The 23,183-nt window shown below is 36.2% G+C and overlaps 1 protein-coding gene across 3 annotated transcripts in view; it reads right to left on the reverse strand.

Annotated features, from left to right (window-relative positions):
- Positions 1-219: 219 nt before the first annotated feature.
- ABCG4 (ATP binding cassette subfamily G member 4) overlaps positions 220-23,183 on the reverse strand; it is a 31,236-nt gene continuing 8,272 nt past the window's right edge. For 2 of the 3 annotated variants that reach the window (XM_072426166.1, XM_072426167.1), the window contains exons 2-15: positions 21,472-21,741; positions 17,843-17,960; positions 14,806-14,938; positions 13,903-13,953; positions 13,418-13,563; positions 11,033-11,156; positions 10,805-10,919; positions 10,410-10,540; positions 9,357-9,461; positions 8,635-8,803; positions 8,110-8,210; positions 6,618-6,776; positions 6,100-6,218; positions 220-5,346 (exon numbers count right to left, since the gene is read on the reverse strand). In XM_072426166.1, coding sequence (XP_072282267.1) covers positions 5,121-5,346; positions 6,100-6,218; positions 6,618-6,776; positions 8,110-8,210; positions 8,635-8,803; positions 9,357-9,461; positions 10,410-10,540; positions 10,805-10,919; positions 11,033-11,156; positions 13,418-13,563; positions 13,903-13,953; positions 14,806-14,938; positions 17,843-17,960; positions 21,472-21,697 — 1,923 coding nt within the window. In that variant the 5' untranslated portion in view covers positions 21,698-21,741 and the 3' untranslated portion in view covers positions 220-5,120. The remainder of the gene's footprint in view (positions 5,347-6,099; positions 6,219-6,617; positions 6,777-8,109; positions 8,211-8,634; positions 8,804-9,356; positions 9,462-10,409; positions 10,541-10,804; positions 10,920-11,032; positions 11,157-13,417; positions 13,564-13,902; positions 13,954-14,805; positions 14,939-17,842; positions 17,961-21,471; positions 21,742-23,183) is intronic. The other variant, XM_072426168.1, reaches the window with a different exon arrangement.

The following is a 23,183-nucleotide window of genomic DNA, read 5'->3' on the forward strand; positions in this document are numbered from 1 at the left end:
TGGCTTTAAAATGAGATGTCCAACAACCTCATATGATAGTGAAAGGCTCATTAACATTTGACGATATAATATAAATAGAAACAATATTACACTGGACATTTTATAAACTAAAAGACAAAAAAGCATCTGTAATGTAATCTTAATTTTAAACACCTTAGTAAAACAAAGATATAAAAACACAAAGCCGTTAGTATACTGTTACAGTTTAATACATGAAAAGATATTTTATAATTTTATTTAAGCAGCAACAATGGCATATGTGTCTTTCAAAATAATATTTCTGCCATAACGCATCTTCAGTTTGGGATATTCAAGATGTGCCTCAGTGCATGACACTGACTATAGAACCCAGAGATTGCAGGCTACCTGCAACAAATGGCATATTTACAATTCTATTTGCATTGCTCGGTCTACTGGGAACATCAATTGTCATTTTGCATACCCTTTAATAGAACTGCAAATCGTATATCATCTCAAAATATTAACTACTTCAAGACTCAATTACATGAATAAATATCAATAAAAATCTAGTATTGTAGAATTATAACACATTCGTCTACATTTTCACTGATATCCTTAGTATAGGTTTGTGGAAACTTGCAATAAACATGCCTGCCAGTAAAATTAAAGTGCATTTAAAGGGTAAATTAACATACTCAAGTAAAAGCATTTATTCTATTTTTACTACATGATGTTTGATCACCCAAATTCCTATACATTATATAACTGTGATTTAATATTAGGGCAGTATTGCTTAGTGAAGCAGACACATTCTAAAGCAACACAAAGATGTCAGTGCATGTACTAGCAGCAGTTTATAATACAAAGCTATACAATAAAGTAGCATTTCTATAGAATTGAATAAATCTGAAAATATATACCATTCAAAAGAAGTAGGAATTTATTAAAGAACACAAAACAAAACCTGAGATTATAAAAGAAGCCTGTACTGAGTGAAATATTAAGGTTGCTATTGCTGACCTCCTGAAATTGCTAATGGCTTGGCTGTCTCTGTACCTAATACTTTCTAAGGTAAAGACCCAAAACAAATATATAACCAGTGAAGTTGGAAAACCCGACTTGCAGGCTTGCCTGGTCCAGTGAATAGGAAACCATTGAAGTCGCTAGGTCAGCATTATAGCCAGTAATTTACATTTTTAGAAAGAGAGGTGAACATTGGCAGCCATTGTACTTCTCTCAGCACATTCCCTTTGAGGTTTGTTCACTAGGTAGGAAAAAAAAAGAAGTTGACTGCCAAGGAGGGGATACACACAGCCTGCAAGCTGTGCCATTACTGCCTTGAGTGCTATGAGTGCCACAGAGGTTTCCACATTGGGAAAGAAGGCCTGGAAGAAATATACATATGAAGGTCTGCACATGGTAAAGCACAAATTACCGTATTTTTCGCCGTATAAGACGCTCCGGAATATAAGACGCACCCAATTTTAAAGGAGGAAAATCTAGAAAAAAAGATTCTGAAAGATTATTCCCCTTCTGATCACTCATGTGCCATTCATACCGTATTCCCCTTCTGATCACTCATGTGCCATTCATACCGGTATTCCCCTTCTGATCATGTGCCATTGATTGTCCCCTTCTGATCACTCTGTGCCATTCAAATTCCCCTTCTGATCACTCTGTGCCATTCAAATTCCCCTTCTGATCACTCTGTGCCGTTCAAATTCCCCTTCTGATCACTCTGTGCCGTTCATATTCCCCTTCTGTTCACTTACCTTTTTTTCCACTGTACGGCCGGGTAACTCTGTTAGGGCAGGGATCAGCAGCGTGCTTCCTGGTTCAGAATCGCAGGGGCGCGTGTGCGGGCTTCTTAGTTTCAGTTTGGCTCTGCACTGCCGCCAGGAGGAGACACACACTGCACCCAGCATCGAGGAGACACACACAGGATCGGCTATCGGGTGAGTGTCTTATTTTAATTATTTTATCAAAAATCGGGGAAACACAGTATTTGTCGTATAAGATGCACCAACTCCCCCCCCCCCAGTTTTGGGGAAGAAAAAGTGCGTCTTATACGGCAAAAAATACGGTAATTAGCAGCCTGTTATCCCTATGCTAAATTTTGGACCGGGTGGGAGGGATAACTTGTTTAGAATGGTATTTAAAACAATCTAATATATCTATGTCAAACAAATCCAAAGGTAACATTCAGTACACATGTCAATGAATTAAGAAATGGGTAGAATATGTAAAAATATATAAATGACATTGTAAAAGCACCATATTGGACCAAGGTTTTAAAGGGGTGTTCCGCAGGGATTGATAATAGGCCCAGTCATTTTATTGCTGACCTGGTAAAATAAAAGGGCACCGCAGCAACTTTCATGAATGATATGAAACTGGTATAGTTATTCAAACTTAGCAGGATAAAGGCATGTTAACGGATGAATCTTTAGAAAATGATAACATGAGCAATTAAATGTTGATAAATGTAAGCCTATTCCCCTAGGCCATGCTAAAAGGTTTACCTTTTACATATTACATGAAATACAGTTAAAGTAGAGGGGGAGTAGCACATTCTAGTTAACAGTAAGCTAAGCAGCAGTAATCAATACCAAGCTGTAGTTGCAAAAGCAAATACAATCTTTGGATTGCATAAAAAAGCAGATTAATATTATAACACAAGTATATCTTTATCCCTGTTTAAATGATTTATAAGGCCACACCTTGAATATGGAGTAAGGTTTTAGGCACCATGTTGTAAACATGATAGATCTGAAGAAGATACAGAGGCTGCCAACTATTTTATGAGAAACATTGGAGGTTTCACTGAAGGTAGGTTCACAATGTGTTGGATGCAGATGAGGGTTTAACACTAATGTCCTTTTGTGCAGGGAACAGGGAGACAGTAAAAACAATAATAGGTTTGGACTGGGAATATTTTGGTTAGATTAAAAAAAAAAGACAACCTAAAGGCGACCTATCTAGAAAAAGTTAATACAAAAATCTACATGTTTAACTTTTCACACCACAAACTGTACATAGGACAAAGGGGCAAGAGGAAAGAATATTCCATCAGTAAGGCCCAAGTCACATAGGTGGGGAACAGCATTTCCAAGGTGTCTCTGAATATCTTGGAACCTACCAGCCACCTCAACACCCCAAAGTTAAGCATTCGCGTTTATCACCTGGGCTCCTTATCTCTCGTATTTACTCTCTATGGGTGGCTATGGGTGAGTTTTTTACCTACGAGACAAAATCATTTTTAGTCAACTTTTCATGGCCTTATCTTAACCAAAACTGTTTGATATTGAGAGAGGTTGAGTTCGAGGGGCAGTTTTCTTTCTTCCATCCTAAAAAGTACAACAACAGGCAACTCTGAATATGTTGTTTCTTGTAAAATCGCATAATACACTTAGACTTTGTAAATTTAAAGAAAAGTTTTTTGTTAACATATGTTTGATAGTGGATGGCAGTGTAAAGTGTGTATGCCCTTTAAAGATATTTTATGAAATGAAAAAAAGAGAGGTCTTCTTCTAATCTAAATTATGAAATGACGGGGGTCTTGTCACATTATACTAGTACAGTATTTTGTAGGATGGATTATTGCACTTTGCACTACACTGTACTGCTGTATTAAATCCAAAGTTACCCAAAAATACACCAGTTGTGTGAATCAGTCAGTAAGGTTCCAACTATCGTTTATTAGGTCCATCCTTTCCTGACCAAAGGCCAGTAAGTTTAGATCACCTCCCACCCAAACATGTTATGACCCACATTTTAATGTGCATAGTAGTGTAGATGCGCAGAGTGTTGAAATGCAAAGATAAATGCACCCTGATACACATCTACAAGCACAGATGCATACGCTCTGTAAATTGTGTTGCCCTGCGCTGTAAAAAAAGAGCATTACTTATTTTTGCATGCATTTAGGTGCATTGACAGCTTGTTCACCTTTAACTTACCACCAAACACAACCTCAACACATTAAAAGCATGCATTATAGTGCTCTGTATAATGGTTTGATGCTGCAGCTGACACTGGGATTGAGAGCCACAACAAGCACAAAGTGACAGCTGGTGACTCTCAATGAAGATAGAAGTATATTTTAATTTTCAGTCACAGCTCTGTGTGAGAATAACACTAGGGTTCCTGTTCCATGCCTCCTATACTGATGCTCACATAATCAAAAGTCTAAGCGTTTGGTCATTTAATTGCTTTTAAAGGAGAGCAACAGTGCTTAAACTGGCTGAACATATATATTTATAAATCATCAAACACCTAGGATTTTGCTTATGTAACTTTAATGCCCTCTTCCCCAGATGTATCTACTTACCTATCCTTTAGCTGTTTTGCCACTCAATGCAATTAATGAGAATCCTGCTTATGCTCCAAATTGTTTCAGGTTAAATAGGGCTGAGGACTTTCCCAACACCACTTGATAACATTGTGTCAATCACAAAGCATCTATATAGAGGTCATATAGACAGAGTCACATGTACAGTACCTCCACACCTGGAATATCCTGGTACTTTCCTTATTAACTGCAACTAAATAGAGTTGTAAGTGAAATAAATATTTTCCATAGAACTGGGTATTAAACCAACCTATTGTTTTGCTTTACATGGGCAAACCGCAAGTTATCCTAGAGCATAGGTCTTCCTTATTATCAGGTGGAATTCATTAATGACACCCTATAACGTAAAATTCTAGACAGATAATGCTACATGCATTGGAATATAATATGTGAAGATCTGGTTCTATAATCTTGAGACAATTAGAAGGTCAAGCAACAATATAATCTGTCCATCAGTTGACAAGATCAGCATGAAAGTTAACCAATTACACTCGGTCCGTGTTCTGCAGCATTGGCTATCTTGGTCCCTTAAATTAATTTTATTTTTAAGGAAATTCAGTAAACATGCTTCATTACCAAAAATTGAAGAGGAGACTTTTGTGCCACTTTCCGAGAAAAACTGTGCATATTTCCATCACTTAGTTCAAATTATCATGACGGATGTCCAGAAAAAACCAAAGGTGAGACGTGACTGAAACATCTGGATGTGAGAATCTCCTAAGATAACTTTTTGTGACAAGTACGTGTCCTGTACATGATACATGGAACATAATTTCTGATCGCTAAGGAAATCCATGAATACTGCCTTCTACCGTTCAGACTTAACACGGTAACGTAACACAAGATAAGCGAGGAGGCGAAGTCCAATAAAGAACCCTCCCAACACTAGAAAGTCCACGTATAGCTTTGCATCCTCAACATCTAATTGCTGAAGGACTTGTTGGGGATGCTGGAATGTGCAAGGGGGTTCAGCACATTGAAAGTCAGCGCGGTCCATTCCATAAATAGCCAGAATTACACCTTCAAATCCATATCTGTATGAAAAAAATGGAGACATGACCTAGTACATAAAATCTGAATATTCATTTTCCTTTTTGTAACACTAAAACATGCAAATTTAAGGCTATCTTCCTGTGATTTGGTAAACTGTCTGCTGTCATTGTTGTTAGTGTGCTGGGCGCTGCTGTCATCTTGAATGTGATATCAACAACCTCAATCAGAAAAAAAGCTGTCAGTCAAATAATAGCTTTGTAGTAAGCCCCTGCTATCAGTAATGAGGTTGGAGGCTCATTGAACAACTAATTTATCTGGGTAAAGGGACCCATAGGAGAGCATAAAAATGCTAGTTGTTAGACCTTCCCCAAGCTGTACATATTACAATAAGCTCCTATCTTGTTCCCGTTTTGTGGGCACTAAGGGCTTACTCGATGTAGCCCTTTTATTTAACTACTTCATTGATGCACAAATAATAAAGTACTTATCTTGCCTGGAATTGTAATGGATGCTAACAAGTAGGTGTGCAGACTCCCACTGTTTGCCTACATAGCATCAAGGGGAGGGTGCAGGAGTAGGGACCAGCACAGAGAGGTATTAGCATTTCCAGGAAATGCATTTCTACTAAAATGACACAGGTAATACGGGGTGGGGAATGTTTAAAAAAAAAAAAAAAAATCTGAGGATAAATGCTAATGTTTAATATTTGCTACTTCTGCAAAAAATGTTCTTATGACAGGGTCTCTTTAGTAATGGTAAACACTTTGATTTTGTTTCATTTGGTTTTCTCTGACCTGACATATGAGATGTAGGAGCTCCACTGCAGATACGTTGGGATGGTTTTAAAGCTGACAAAGAAGCCTGAGAATAATAGGACAGGTATTGCAGTTACTGGACCAACAAAGGTTGCAACCTAGAAACAAAAAAGGTTAAATTAGTGTTGAAAGACAAATCATCATAATAAAAATAATGGTAAAAATAGAACGTAGGCCACCGGGGAAATTATTTTAATATATTTAAAAAAAGGACAGTACACATAATTTGACTTTAGGGATATAGGACCTGATTTATCAAAGTTCTCCAAGGCTGGAGAAGATACACTTTTGTTAGTGAAGCTAGGTGATCCAGCAAACCTGGAATGGATCTGGCCTAGGATTTAAAGTATTTGCTAGCAAATATCAAATTAATTAGAAAATCCATTCCAGGTTTGGTGGATAACCCAGCTTCACTGATGAAAGTGTTTTTTTCCCCAGCCTTGGAGAGCTTTAATAAATCAGGCCCATTGAGTCTATCTATAAATACTGGTGCTTACCTGTAGGGAGTTGGATGCTGCACCAATGAGAAGACCCAGAGACTGGGCTACAAGAGCAGTAGTCGTGCCAAGAGCAGTAAAAAGGAGGAAACGTGTAGCCTCCAAGGGTTGACCAGTCATCCAATATACAATACTGCAGTATGCCACAGGACACACAATCTGAAATTTCAGATAAAACATTATTCTAAGATTTTAAAACTAATACTATGGACGCTAGAAGCAAGTTTAGATTTCACTTCTTTGATATGGACAGTCCTTAAAAAAAGCCAACAAATTTGGCTTACGAAATGGGGACACTGTTTATATGCAATATCTAAGATCATAAATTGTATGTTGTGCATGTCCAAAGCTTGGTACGACATGTTAGAGATCAAGGTAATGAACTGAACTAAGGCAATTACTGTACATACATAGACGTCGGGACTGTCTTGAACTGTCCAGGATCACATTATTTGCATTTAGTTTTTAAACCAATTCCTTTAATTTGTTACCCTTTAGCACTACTTGGACTCATAGAATAGAGTTGTTAAACAAAAAAATTGTTTAGAGGGGATTACATCTAAAGCTCTTCTAAGAATTTCCTGATATGTCTTTAACCAACAATTTCTCTGTAGACCAAGTAAACTAATAACAACTTTAGACAATATAAACTAATATATAGATATGATATAGATATGATAAAAAGTGTGTTAAAATCAGCAGAAGATCTACTGTCCACATTTAGAAGTGTACGTCAAGTGCATATACTTTTATTCAGGCATGTGTACTTGCCTCGCACACCCATGAGGTATAGCAGGTAGCACACCTATGTTAAAGTAGTGCTGCAGGCAGTGGGAACTGCAGCAGCTGGTTGAGTGGGTAAGGTGCCAGATATAAAGGTAGTTGAAGAATGCATATTTGGATTTCCCTTTATTAGGCAGATTTACGCCTACCCTAGAATTTTTCTTAAGACACGCCATGTTGAAAGATCAGAATGAGGGTGTGGAAACTTTCAAGTTTTATAGCAAAACATTTATAGGTACTGCCAAAATAATCATTCATTTCCAGTTTTCATTTAAAGTATTTTCTGCCCATGTACTTTTTTCATTTTATGTTTAGTTCAAATCGTTCTGATTTATGATAGATGATCATTAAGTTGTCTACAATAGAAAGAGGTTTAAAAGATCTATAAAAGGTCACACAGTTTTTTCTGTCCAGAAACTGCCTTCTCTAAAGAGGTATATTTAATTACTGCTTTTCCAGTACTTAGAGGAATAAAGAAATAATTGTATGACCCTGCCAACAGACTTCGTATATTTCCAACCTCTATAATTACAATAAATGTCAAAGAATTTCTCAAATAGCAATGTTTTGAGAATTAATCCACAGGTCATTCATCCATTTAATCTTCTCAATATTTTTTTAATCAAGCATAGCAACTATGGCATTTCATTTTTCTCTATTAAAGTAAGTGAATATTTATCATAGGAAATACAAGAATAAAGTAAATTACCTGAAAGGGAACATCGGCCATTGTCTTAGCCAGATAATAGGCTTTCAGGCTGTACCAATAGTTTAAGTGTTCTCTAAGAAACACAGACATCTCCAGAGGAACTGTGGGCAAAAAAATCAATAATGTGATACAAAAAGACAGGGTAGAAATCATTGGAAACATTGGATGGAGGAAATGAGTAGGTAGAGGACAAAGAAAATTAAATACACTAAGGGATCTATTTAAAAAAGAGGCAATCAAACATTCCCTCAAATATTCCCTCGTCTAAATCTTTCAGGTCCTTGTGTTTTAATGGCAGTAATTGATTTCTACCAGGGAATGTTTGGGGAAATGTCAGATTAACTGATTTATGAATTGAGCCGTAAGTAAAATATAAAAAAAAACAGTAAAAATATAAAGTGAAATATGGTAACTAACAAAAAAAATTTATAAAACAATAAGTATTAAAAAGTAATAAGGCAATGAAGTATAGATTAGTGGCAAGGAGAATAAAAATATAGATAATCATATAATAGTTGCTCTTACAGGTAAGTACAGTGGGCATGAGAGCTGCAAACATAAGAAAGAGCATGGAGAAGAATAGGAAGCCTGTGTTATTGAACACTTTGCTGGCATCATCCCCGATGTTCAGGTACAGTAGCCCAATCAGAACCCCGATACATAGATGAGACATGAAACGCAGATGAGTCAGAACCTGGGAGAGTGGGAAAATACAACATTACATATTACAGAGAGAAATATGTATCATAATTTTATACAAACAGTATATAATACTGAGGGGTCAAACTCTTTGATTGGTCCAACATTTGATAGTGCTGATGTTGCTGCTATGCATGTTGTGCTGGCACACTTCAGAAAAATATTATGAAAAGTTTTTCTTTTTATTTCATTTTTGATCATTATCCTCCCTGCCTGGGAAAAGATGTATATGTCAGTAAAGTTCCAATAGGCCAAAATTTAAAAATAATAACAAAAAGCTTACAAAACTTTATATCAGGAAAATCCAAATTGTGGAACGCTTTACTGTTAATTATGAGCATAGGAAATTAGTTAGTATATTTACAAGTAAATACATCTCCTAATCACGTGTTATTTCACAGATCTGACTTATTCAACCACTGCAGATTTTGATCACATATTCGTAGTTTCCACCTTTTACCTGAACAAATATGCAAGTAATTTCAATGTATTTCATAGCATTTTATCAACATTTATGTGTTATATTCCCCCACTATCTTTTAACATACCGTATCTCTTAGGATGGAAATAAATGTTCTTCTGAAGAGGATGGAGAACTGGTTCATGGAGCTTGTGGCAAAAGTGTGGCTTTCAATGTGGCCAGACTTATCCTGCTGGTAGAGAAATAATATGGATTGATTATAACACTAAGGTAAAATAATATGTCTGGCTACCTAAAAATTCTTCTTCATGATCATCCTTATGCTTCCACCTCATAAAGATCCTAATGCTCCCAGTGCATGATCATCTTAACACTTCCAGTGCATCATGATGTGCATACAAATACTTTAATATTGTACGTTGACACAAAGAGATGCTTGCTGGGTGCCACCAGACTGTTTGATCCGGCCAATATGGGGAAGGTATTTATCCCCTTCTAATAGTGGTTGTTTGCTAAGGACTGTGTATAAAGACCTTCAGATTTTGCAAATGGACCTTCCAATTTTAGGTAGTTGTGTTCAGAGTAAAATTCAAAGATTACTCTTTTGTTGGCTTAAATGTCTCAGTTTAACATGATAATTGATAAAAGGTTTACCTATGTAAAACAGATACCTGTAAGTAGTCAGTGTTGCTCTCCCTTCCTAAGCAGTGTGAGTAGTCTTGCATTTGATAAGCATCCCCCCAATTTTTCTGCAAGCAACCTGTGGAAGGTCCCTCCTGCAGTGCTACTATCAGCCCTGGCAATGTATAGCCATATTATGATTTCACTGCTAGTTTTAAAAGGTAATCTTTGAGTTTGCAAAGACATTTGATGCACACAAAGTCAATTTACTGTATAACCCTTGTGGCTATTTTAATAAACTTTTTTTGCCTGGAGTTAAGTTTTAAGTGCTGGTAGTTTATTAATTTTGTGCATAATGACACAAAACCTATTGTTCCTATTCTTTTTTGCAACTTGTAAAACTTTGTCCTTTTAAGATCTGTTTTATCTAGGGTATAATTTCACAGTTCACAGTAATATTTAATATGTAAATATATTTTTGATGCAGACTTGGTGACTTTGTCAGATCAAGTAATCAATATTTATTGAACAATGTTTCTGTATGAGCACATATACTTACTGTTGGACAAAGATCTAGTTCCACTATAGATGGTTTACTTTTTTCTCTGTGGATCGGGCACAATCCATCCTCCACTGCTCGGAATAATACTGGATTTAGGTCTCCATATTCTCCTGAGGCTATTTCTATAACTAGATGGTAAAGATCAAAAGGTTGAGTTAGAGTAAGAGAGTGTACAATGTGATAGATAGATAGATAGATAGATAGATAGATAGATAGATAGATAGATAGATAGATAAAACATAGGGCATTTTAAGTGAAATGGAATTTAGAAACCCATAGGGACCAGAAACTGACAGAAACAGATTGCTGAATAATCCTATCTGGCTGTTATGAACTACTGCATTATTCTTGTTATTGTTGGCCTGAATAAATAAATCTTTAATATAACTTACTGAAATCCGCAGGGTTGTGATAGGTTGGGCAGTGTAATCCTAATCCCTTCAGATATGGAATAAGGTGAGGTACAGATCCACGATATATGCACTGACCTTGACTGAGAATATACAACTGAAAATACAGAAATCACAGATTACAAATGAAAATCACTAACATGATGTCTGCAGGAACTAACACATACTTGTAAGTTAACACAAATAGTATGTCAAAAAACAGTTACACACCTTGTCAAACATTTCAAAAAGTTTGGCGCTTGGTTGATGTATGGTGCAAATGATGGTACGACCACCTTGTGCCAGGGAGCTTAGTAGTGATACCACCTGGAAACAGGATGCACTATCCAAACCACTAAAAAACAATAGAAAAGAAAGTATATAAAATCATGGAAAAGAACAAATAGCTAAACTTGGATTTAACACAGGTCAATTATAAAAAATCACACATGAATACCTCTCCGCATTCATTAATACATCACTAAATGTATTTTGTATGAAAGCAGTGCAATTACCTAACTTGGCATGAGCTTCTTGCAATTCCCCCAGCTTAGACTAGGATAGGGAAAAGCAGTGCAAGAAGCCCGTCAGTTGTGCCACAGTGCCCCTTTGTTAACAAGGAACATTTTTATAGGAGATGAGATCATAGTCATTTATCAGTCTGCTGCTTCTTTTTTCTCTAAAAAAAAATGTATATCTTTTGCACATGCTGATGAGCGACTGACGTGAAACCCCTAGCAAGAAGATTCAGGATTTTATCACAGTTTTACTTCCTATACAACAACTATATGTATTTGGCTAATGCAATCTCCAAATACCAAAATTACCAAAAAACTCCAATAGCGTTTGCAGCATTAGTTTATACATATAGACCAGTCACTAATTTAAAAAAAATACCTAATACAATGCAAAATGGGTGCATCAAATAGATTTAAAATTATGTAAAATGTTTATACCAAATATATTATAAACATCAAAAAATAATATACAGTCTGTATGTTACACATGTTACAATATTGCAGGTAGGCAAAAACACTCAATAATGCAACTCTGTAGCTCAAATAGATAATACACTACAATTTTGCAACAGGAATACTTAATATATTGCAATACTGCATGCTATGTTTCTGCAACATGAATGTACTGTATAGTGTAATTTTCAGAATTAGGTACACACACAGGTATGGTGCATAAAATACTGTTACCCTGTAGCTTTGAGCAGACTCTATAAAATGCAGGTAAAAGCACAAAAAAACAAGTATCATAAATGTTTACTTGCAGGACTTTTACCTTCCCATAAATCCTTTTTGATTAAATGTGCCTTTGAATTGACTAGAGAATATAACTACTCAGGGCAATCATTTTCCTAGCACAGTCCTCTCTGTTCTGACACATCATAGCCCTCTCCTCTTTTTGGGGTGGCTAGTTAGTGTCTATGATGGGCCAGTATCTCTACCTCTGCCTATTCATAAACTCCCTAACCATTTATGTAGCTGCTGTTAGAAAAGCAAAGTGGAATTCTATAGATAATCAATCTAATAACCATCTGCTGTAGTATAAAAGTAATTTAGAAGCAAGCAGAGTCTAAACACTTGTGGACAACTATCGATTGTGCAGAAAGCAGTATGGTCCACTGCATGTTAAAGCATTTTAGTGAGCGGGTCTACTGAGACAGATTTAAGGCAGATTGCCAGACAATTACTACTATAAACCGTACCCAGATCTAAGGTCTAATATCAATACCTGGATGTAAGGCTTATACACATTAGCAGATTAGCTGACAATTTTACACTCAAACAACTAATCTGATTTTCTGATAATCATTTATTTGAAATCCCAAATTGCTGCACACACCTGTGTGATTTTCTGCTTTTCCAATCATTTTTCTTGAATAGAAAGTGCACAGTGTTCCTAGTATTCATACACTCAACATGACTTATGTACTTTCAATCAATATTTACCAGGGATATTTACCATGTTTGTTTGGAAACAAAAATCTATCACTGGTTAGCTGCTAATTTCCCTTCCAATTCATGGAAGCGATTAAGTGAAAATCAGCACTAGGCTCAAAATAAAATATCCTCCAACTATTTAGTTTCACCTAGCAGAACCCCCAATATATTAATAACCACCAGCAGGTTTACTTACTAAAGTAATAGAGCATGTTCACTTGCCAAGTAAATTTTCACTTAGCTTAGTGAATGAGATGAATATAAAAGAAAAATCAAGTTTGCCAAAAATACCAAAGGAAAATAATATTAATAAAACAACACAGTAAACACAATCATAATGTATGGATAAGGAGAAGAAGTCTTGTTTTGTATGGTGATTAGAGTAGTAGTTTACTGTACATGGCACAGAAAACAATGTGTAAGAAAACATAAACAACAAATCTGCTGCCCAACCTATAGTAAAAACAGGAACAAAGCTCATGTAAAAATGTACTACAGTGCACTGAACTTCACAGTACTATTCGTGTATTCAGATACAAAGTTTAGAGGTTCTTTTGTTTTATATATTTATTTTTATACTATTCATATCAGCATGATTAACAAATCATTTACAATAGATCCTACTATTACAGAACAGCAGTAAGTAAAGTGGATATTTTTTTACCTAGTTGGTTCATCAAAGAACATGACTGGAGGATTGTTGACCAGTTCCAGGGCAATCGCCAAACGCTTGCGTTGACCTCCCGACAGGTTTAATGTACGAGTTCCACAACACTCAAGAAGTCCCAGTGCTGTCAAAATCTCATTTACCTGCCAAAGAAGAGCATTTGTATTTTCACCAGGTGCATGGGATCTCAATATGTATCACATCGAGCAAAGGAAGAACCTGTACACTATGGGCCTGATTTAATAAAGCTTTCCCAGGCTGTAGAAAATACACTTTCATCAGTGAAGCTAGAATAGAATTATTCAAAGTCATTTACTATTTACTAGCAAATATATTGAATCCTGGACCGGATCCATTCCAGGTTTGCTGGATCACCCAGCTTTACTGATAAAAGTGTATGCTCCCCAGCCTTGGAGAGCTTTAATAAATCAGGGCCTATATATCTGTACCTTAACCCTCACACTGGATTAGCTAACACTCACCAATTTTCTTTTGACATCCATCTTCTCACTCAGTTTCAAGTTGGCAGAGACCTATTTAGCAACAGAAGACAACAAGGACTGTTATGTATATTACCTGTTATGTATATTCTTTTATATTACTTATGTTTTGCTCTATGTTTTGTTATTCAACCACTTTAGTCCTGTCAGCCTTTGGTTCTCACCTAAAAAGAACACTGAACCAAGGTGATAGAATGACAATCCCCTCTGTTACTTATACAAGGCATCACAGTATCTCTTCATTTTTTATCTCATTTATTGACATTACAAGTAAGGTTTAGTAACCAGAGCAAATTCTATAGGACTTATTAAAAAGCAGTTTTCTGCATAACATTACATACTACTATTATCATCATGATATCATTATCATGTATTTATGTATATTATTAAGTGTGTATTATTAAGTGTGTGATTACACTGGTAAGTCCCCATATCTTATGAAAAACTGAAATAGTATGTACAATACTGTATATTCTAGTATAGACATCACATTTTTGTTCCTTTTGGTCTGCCAAATATACTATTGAAAGAATGTTTATACCCAATTAATAAGTGCAAAAATGCCTGTGGATCCCGTCTGAAAATTGTTATCTAAAAACTTTCTGTGCTCTCTGCCCATGTTAAATTAATTCAAGTTAACTCATTTGGATATGGAACACCGCCCTCAATGTTGTGAAGAAAAGTAGAGGAGGAGGTGTCTATAGTATAGCTTTTCTTGTCTGTCTCTAAACAGGATAGTGAGTGAGTATATCACCTTAGGCCAGTTAGTTACTGGCAGAATCACCGGTCAAAAAAACAAAAACAGCCTGAAAGAAAACTATTGCAGCCAGCCTATCTTTCTATTTCTGATTGCTGCAGGAAACATAATTTAAATCATTTACTCACAATCATGGCTTCCTTGACTGTTAAATGAGGTAATAACATGTCATCTTGCATTATATAACAGGACATCTTCCTGAATGTTCGTAGCTCTCTTAGCTTTCCATTTACTAGGATTTCACCAGTCATTCCACTGTCCCTGATAGAAAAAAAAACATTTTTAAACTTTGGTTTACTCTGATCTTTCTTTTTTTTTTTAATAAAATGACTGTTATGCACACTACAAGTATTGCCAATTTGAAGAGAATGCAGACAGAATATTAACCCCCCCACCACCACCACCATGAAAATATTTTATACTTTTAAGTTGGTTAATATAGGTCAGTGGTTTTTAAATGATTGTTTATGCATTATCGTTCGTCACCAGCAGATGGTGCTGTGTCCTTGTAGTAAGAGACAAGAAGCTCAAGCTTCTTGTCTCTTACTACAAGGGTCTGTTACACACTTACATTACAACACGGCGTCATTCACTGGTGTAATCTGTGTATAAACCCAGATTTCTTTTCCAAATTTGTGGGAAAAATCTTAGCCTATACTAGAGTATTTACAGCATTCTAAATATTTAGCCACAATGCTTGGTGACTCAACTTGCCCCTTACCCCAATGAGCCACAGTCAAGTAAAACTCCCAATCCCTTTCTCCAGTTCCACAATTCACTCATTATTTAAGATCTTCAAGGCTGGAGAAAAAACACTTTCATCAGTGATCTAGCAAACGTGAAATGGATTTCTTAAAGTAATTTGCTATGCCCTGGACAAGTTCTATTCCAGGTTTGCTGGATCTCTCAACTTCTTTGACATAAGTGTATCCTCTCCAGCCTTGGAGAGCTTTAATAAATCAGGCCCATTCTGTCACGCTCTTCCTGCCTCAACCCATTCCCCCTTTACAATTCTTTTCTCTATTACCTGTCCTTATGTTCTGGTCCACAATATTCTTCTACTGCCTCTACTAGAATCCCTTCCACGTTTACTATCATGAGCTTTTTTACTTTTCATGAGCCAGAGTAAACAGTGTTTTGCTACTTCTGGTGTAAATAAAGTACTCATGGACTATTTCAAATTGACATTTCAAATACAAACTAAATAAAAGTAAAACATTTTAGAGATCAGAATAAAAATCAGATCAGGCATGAAAATAATATCAGTTTTATAATGTATTCCAATATTACACCCATATACTTCTAACAAATCTAATAGATCCCCCAAAACTTTGTTAAGGTTTTAGTTTGGAAAGATAATGCAATGAGGTAAGTTTGCTAAAATGTATAAATTATTTAGGCTGCTTTAATGACCTTATCCCTCACAATAGTTACATACATTTTGTGCATTTATTATACTACAAGAAAAAATATTATATGAACCTATCAAGTCGAATTGTTCTGACTGCTATAAAAATTAAGAGACTGCATTCCATTCCTGACTGCAGGGTGATGTCAAAAATAGCTACTGCAGAAGATAGGTGAATAATTTAGAATTTAGAATGAAAAACACCAGATCTCCTGCCAAACACTTGAAGAATTGAGCACGTCCAAAAACTAAAAAAGGAGTCAGCACATTTTGTGCAAAAATTATTACAGGCAGGTAGACCTTTACATAGTTTATGAAAACCTATAAATGCTTATTGCAACAAAATCCCTGGTAGTGTAAGCAATGATGGTGATCTGTAAATTGAAATTACAGGCCCATTAAAGTGCTGTATTTATTTATCTTTAGGTTTTTTAACCTTTATTGTCTTGTTAGATACTATATTGCAGCACTTAGAATGACCCTATATATATGTATATATATTTTTTATAAAGAGAGAGAGAGAGAGTTCCTTTCCTCCTTAATTTAACATAGGACATACAGTATATAAGCCTAATCAACCAATAGGTGTTTGCGTATGATAATATTTTTCTGAATGCTGTAACTTTAGTTTTCACTTTGCTAAGTTGTTGCCAGTCTTTTCTCTATCTGACCTTCCTGGGTCTGCTGCCTGGACCACCTTTGTCTGACCTTGACCTAGAATTCTGTGAACTCTTGGATACTTTGCTTCTATGATTGGCCATTGCAGGGGTGTGAAACTCTGGCCCCGGGGCCAAACTGGCCCCCAACGTCCTTTTTTTTTGGCCCCCAAAGGAATCCTAAATATGAACTGCAGCTGGCCCGCCGCTGCAGTGAAATATCGCCGCTACTGTGGCCACACATTGGACTGTTTTAAAGATGCAAATAATGCCGGGAATTTTAGTAGCGGCGCTATTCCAATGAAGGGGGAGTTCCAGCCCCGCATTGGCCACGTCTGGCATTTCCAGCACTCCCTCTTAGCTGTACTTTTCCTTGCTACTCCAAGGCATGGACTTGAATGGTTGAATTTTCATATAAAAAAAAATTGTTATTATTATTGTTAGCCTGTGCAAAGTTGCTAAGGTTGCCATTGAAATTTAACCCAGAAGGCTACAAATAGAGAAAGAGGCAAATTTTTTTCTTAAATAAAATTAAAAAAAAAAATTATGCCTCCTTCTCTATTATAAACTTGTTCCAGATTGAATGTGAAGGAAAACCTCTTTGTTTTCATATACAAAGGTGATATACCTAATGAGAAGGAAAAATGTCCTCATTTTTTTCAATAAATTTCAAAGTTTTTATTTTGCCCCACTGTGCATTTGAGTTTGACACCCCTGGGCTATTGCATACAATTTGGCTCCGTTCTCTGATCTGTTTTACTCTATGATTTGGCTTGTTGATTCCCCATCAACCTCATGGTCTTGCCTTTGTGGGTTCATGGTTCTCTATCAGTTCTTGTCCTCCCAGTGCCATCCTTTGCATTTTCAAGCCCTGAGGGCAACCAAGTGCTGAGATGGGACTACTAACTTCCCAAGGCTGAGCGGAGGCATATCCATGGGTGAAGAGCAAGTCATCAGATTGAGGGATTGGCCTCTGGTTGGACATGTTCAATCAGAACCTTACACCTATTTTGTATTTGAGATATAGATTACCCATATGCTCTCTAAAAGCATTAAAAGCACATGTAGCTGCATTTTTTTGTTACAGAACAATGTACTTACCTGTATCCTGCTAGAATATTCATTAATGTGGATTTTCCTGCACCAGATGGTCCCATAATTCCAATAAGCTCTCTGTTGCAGAACATGCCAGACAAGCACTTTAGAAGTGTCTTGTATCCTAGAAAGGGTCAATGGTTAAACGCATCAGTATCAAAAATATTAGGTTAAAAATATAAACATAAAAAATAGATATAGATATCCTAAGTTTCCAGCAAATAGAACTCTTGACTCGCTTTTACATCTAATGTCTAATAGCCATTGAAGAAAAAAATGTAGATGCAAATTACATATAAAAGTACTGATGTCTTACAGAGTGAGCTCAAGTCAGTCTGTGTGAGTGAGCTCAAAAGTGAGTAGAAGGTTGCTGAAAGCTTGGTTTTGAGCTGACAGGGAGAAGCCCTCCAGCTGATAGACAGGGACGTCTGATGTAAAGGCGATCCTGAGCGTAACCCCTCACAATATATATATATATATATATATATATATATATATATACTCATAGATACAGGAAGTCCCCGGGTTACATACGAGATAGGGACAGTAGGTTTGTTCTTAAATTTAATTTGTATCTAGGTCAGAACAGGTACATTATTTTAATAAATGCAATTAGGACAGATGTTTGTCTCAACATATTATTAGACAGCATGGTGTGAGTTAAATCACAAAGCAAAAAAAAAAACTTTTTGGAGCCCAGACATTCATTAACTTCTAGAGTAAGCTGTGCTTTGATATGCAAAAAGAAACAACTGCAGTTTGTCTTGGTCATTAAAGTCATGCAAACCTCCCCCTTCCCCCATCAAGCCTCCTGCAGAGAGTGAGCAGTGAAGCCCTGGTCATATTTAGGAGTTGTCTGTATGTCGGATGTCCTTAACTCAGGGACTACCTGTATACAGGGTTCTCCCCAGGCCCTTTTAGCTGGCTGCACCACCCGGCACTTTTCAGCACCCATCCGGCTGTTTTTGGGTGGTTACTGAAGAGTTTGGTCACTTCCCACCCGGCTTAAAAAAATTTCTTGGTTGAGCACTGTGTATATATATATATATATATATATATATATATATATATATATATATATATATATATATATATTAGATAGAATGATAGAGAGAGAATAGAGATAGACAGAGAGAAAGCAAGATAGAAAGAAAAATAGAAAAAGATCCCAATGGCATGTCTTTGAGCTCATAGCACACACAACTACAAACTATGGGCTTTAAATACGAGATTCTATGGCATTAAATCATATGTTATAACTATGTGCAGAGACTTTGTGTAAAAATGACAGCATCTCCAAATATGATACTTACCTCCAGCCTAATTCTCAACTGCTTTATTAATCTGCAGAAGCACTAATAACTAAGAGTAATAAAAGTCTAATTTGTGTGTCCAGTTTGTTGGTGTTGGAGTTTACACTTTTTCTTCTCCAAAATGACAGGTTTGGCAAATGGGTATTTTGGCCAGTGAATTGCATCCTTGGAGAAAGAAAAGCAAACCACATGCTTGTTAGCACTCCACACAGATAAGCGTCAGAGATCAATGGCGAGGCATGGGAAAGGTAAGCATCAGTTATGTCCAAAGAACCTGTTTCCCTAAATTAGAATGCTTCATGGACAGAAGGAAGATTTACTTGCCTTGTATGTCACAAATGGAAGCTACTTGAAATGACAAATTCCTAGAAATGAGAAAGCTCAGAAACAAAGTCAGGAACTGAAAAGTGAAACTGTCATCCTCTGGGTTAAGTGACAGTTCGTAAGGAGGTTTCCTGACCAACTGAGGCTCAACTTTTAAAGCTACTTTTTTTTTTCAAAGTCCTCCTTCAAGAGCAGTGCCACAATCCCTGATGTCCCTGTTGTTGGGGACTATGGGGATAATGGATAAATCAGTATCTATTTACTATCCCACTATTACATAAAGGGAGGTCACATGAAGGTGAAAGAAGAAAAAGAAGCTGCAGTGCATCATTTCCTATGGGAATGTCAGTGAGTAGGGAAAGGGGTTCCCTTTTCACAAACTCAGTTACTGCATCCTAAATGGACAAAGTCACAGTGTCTCCCTAATGAATAGCAGATAGAGCCCTTGAGGCCTGCCCTTTTAATCGCCTTTGCAAAACAAAAATACAGAGTTTTTTGTTTTGTTTTTTTTTGTTTTTTAATTACATAAGGCTAACAAACTTCCAAAATGTTTAAAAAGCTTGAGAAAGGTGCTTTTCAAACAAAATAGAGAGAAAAAAGGGGGTAGAAAAGATAAGCTATTCTATACAAACAACAGTAAATCTTGTAATAATGCCTTATGTCTGAATGTTCCAGAAGCAACAATATAGCTCCCCAATGTCATAGGCATAAAAGTCCAGGCCTGGTCAATCCAAATGCTTATTTTTATAGTCAGAGCTTTCATGAGATAGATCTCTTGTTGAACACAATTTTATGATATGGATAGCTTTAGATCACAAAGGAGACCTGCTTTGATTTAGAGTTAGCTGTGGGTTGAAAACACCAGTCTGATATAATCAACATGAAATATGACATGTAGCAGAGAATACAAGTATAAATGTCTATGTTAAAAGACCTTGCAGTTCAAATATCCAAGTTTGGATTGTGTTGATTGTATTGGGTGTTGTATTCTACATTTACATTTTTTTATTTCAATAGTTGGTTATTAGACTATCTAAAGACCAAATGAAATGAGGCCTAAACAGAAAAAAACTGAATTATAAACATTATTACATCATGGTGGCACATTTCTACCTACCTAAAAATATTGTGTTTTTATTGAAGAATTAATAAATAATATAAATGGTACCTATGATAGAATAATTTATAATCTATGTTGATTGTAACTTTATTTAAAAATATTAATTTACTAATGAAAACAATTAAAAGTAAAAAAAATAGCTAACAACCACCGATTAACTAATTAGGCCCAAACCTCTTTCTATATTTAGGAACAGGAGCTGGGCCCATAGTTTGACAAAATGACAATGAATGTCCTCCTGCTAGATAGAAGATAATCTCCATCATAGATGTAAGAGGAATGTGGGATAACACATGAATGAGGAAAGAAAGTCTTCCTAACATGGAGGGGAGGAGTAAAAAAGTATATTTAAACAGGAGTTACTGGAGTTGTTTAATGGGTGTGTAGGGTACATAGGGTGCATAAGAATTAGGGGTTTTCAGAGGTAAGTACTCTGGCCTTTGCAGCACTAGGTCCCAGGTTCAAATCTCAGCCAGGACACTATCTGCATGGAGTTTGCAGGTTCTCCCCTTGTTTGTGTAGGTTTCCTCCAGGTACTCAGGTTTCTTCCCACATCTCAAAAACATGGTGTTAGGTTAATTGGCTTCCCCCCCAAAATTGACCTTAGGCTGTATTAAAGACTTATGACTATGGTAAGGACATTGAATTGGGAGCCCCATTGAGAGACAGCTAGTGATGAGACTATGGACTTTGTACACTGCTCCATAATATGATGGTGCTATATCAATACTGTATAATTATAATGTAAGCAATATTTATGTTTCTGAACAGAGTAGCATAGTAATAAAGCAAATAAGTGCTCTTCAGTCTTAATAAACAAAGCCTATGGCAAATCTTTGTCGCTTTACTTATAGTCTTTAAACAACCCAGTCTCTTACCTCTCCTTCTCCAACATGGTCCCTCTCTCACAGAATAAGATAAATCTTTAAACTCAATATCAACAGATGATCTTTTTGGAAGATGGCAAAAGCGCCTTGCATCAGTGATGTGATTTTCCACTTTCTTCAGGTGGGTAGCAAGAAGAGATGAGTCCTGTACATGTTGGCACTGGCCATCCTCAGCTGTACTTGTGTCCTGAGTTGTCGAAGGCACCTTTTCTGCCATATGTGAGTGAGATGACTATCAACAGGTCCACAATTCCACAAATCCTAAATTAATAAAAACATTAAATTTACTTTTTTAAAATGCATTGTATTTTACCCATATTTGTATATATCCCATTTAAATGACTGCAACATACTGTGCAACCCTCTCAGCTCACATCAACACTGACTACTCATAACATATACATGACATTCTATTAGTAAGACAAATGTTTTAGGCATGAACAGAAATCTGGTGGTATAGGAACCCCCAATGTGTAATCAAATATTGTTGTAAAAGCTTAGTGATTGTTGGTGGGTGCTCCCTGCCCACCTATGTGTATTTTGTATGCTGCTTTATGAGTTCAGCTTTAAGGACACACAGTAGATACAAGTATATTCTCTGCTCACAGTATTTCCCTTTTTAAAAAAAAATTCTGCAAGAGAAAAACATTTTTCAATAAAACACTCAAAGTGTATATTAAGCCACTGGCTTTTTATATTTCAATATTTTTTATTATTTTTAACACAGAAACATATACAACAGGGTACATAGAAAAACAAACATAATCAAACAATTTAAATAACAGTGCAAAAATTTCTGAAGGTCTAGAAAAAAATAAGGAAAGCAAGAAAAAAATAAGAAAAAAAAAAAATGAGAAAAGAGTAAAGAAAAACATCTCCTAAGCAGTATACATACCCAGAGTCTGAACCAATACTCTGATTAAAACAATGAAGATCTGTTACAAGACATTCCTATTTATAGGGACCCTTAATTGTCTGCAGTGGGAAACTTGTATTTTATCCAGGGATCCCAGATCCTATCGAACTTCTATAATTTATTTTAAAGAAAATGTGTCATCCTGTCATTAACCATAATCCATTTTAGCAAAAAATGGTCCCAGTGCTATTGTATTGGATGTCCAAGACTTGATCCGAGCCGCCAGCAGAATCAGTTTCAGAGGTTTTAGAGAGGATTTGGAACCAACCAGATCACAGTTACTAAACTAAGCTGCCTCCGAGAAAGCTCACACATTCCTCTCCAAAACTTTGGAAATAATAATAAATAGCTCAGACCAGTTGTCCTGGGTAACTGGGCAGGTCCACCACATATGGAGCATGGAACCCTTAGTATCACAACCTCTAAAACATAAAAGAGAAGCTGAAGGGTAACATTTAGAGAGTTTCTCTGGAACCAGGTAACACCTCAACAGCACCTTATAGTTTGCCTCCACCAGAGTGGAGTTGAGCGAGATCTTGGAAAGCAGATAAGCAATATGACTCCATTCCTCCCTGGAGAAGGATATTCCTAAATCATCTTCCCAAGCACTTGTAAGAGGAGGTCATTAAAATGGTGTACATCAGTCAAATTTGACCCTTTATGTCAACCAGGGATCTGCATGAGCTTTCATTGGGCGAGAATCTAGCCAAATTTTAGAGCAAACAAAGGATCGTATTTGCCGATAACAAAAACACTCTCAGCTTGGCAGTTCCTTCTTACTAACCAG

This window comes from Pyxicephalus adspersus, chromosome 11, assembly GCF_032062135.1.
Source record: "Pyxicephalus adspersus chromosome 11, UCB_Pads_2.0, whole genome shotgun sequence".
Lineage (NCBI taxonomy): Eukaryota > Metazoa > Chordata > Amphibia > Anura > Pyxicephalidae > Pyxicephalus > Pyxicephalus adspersus.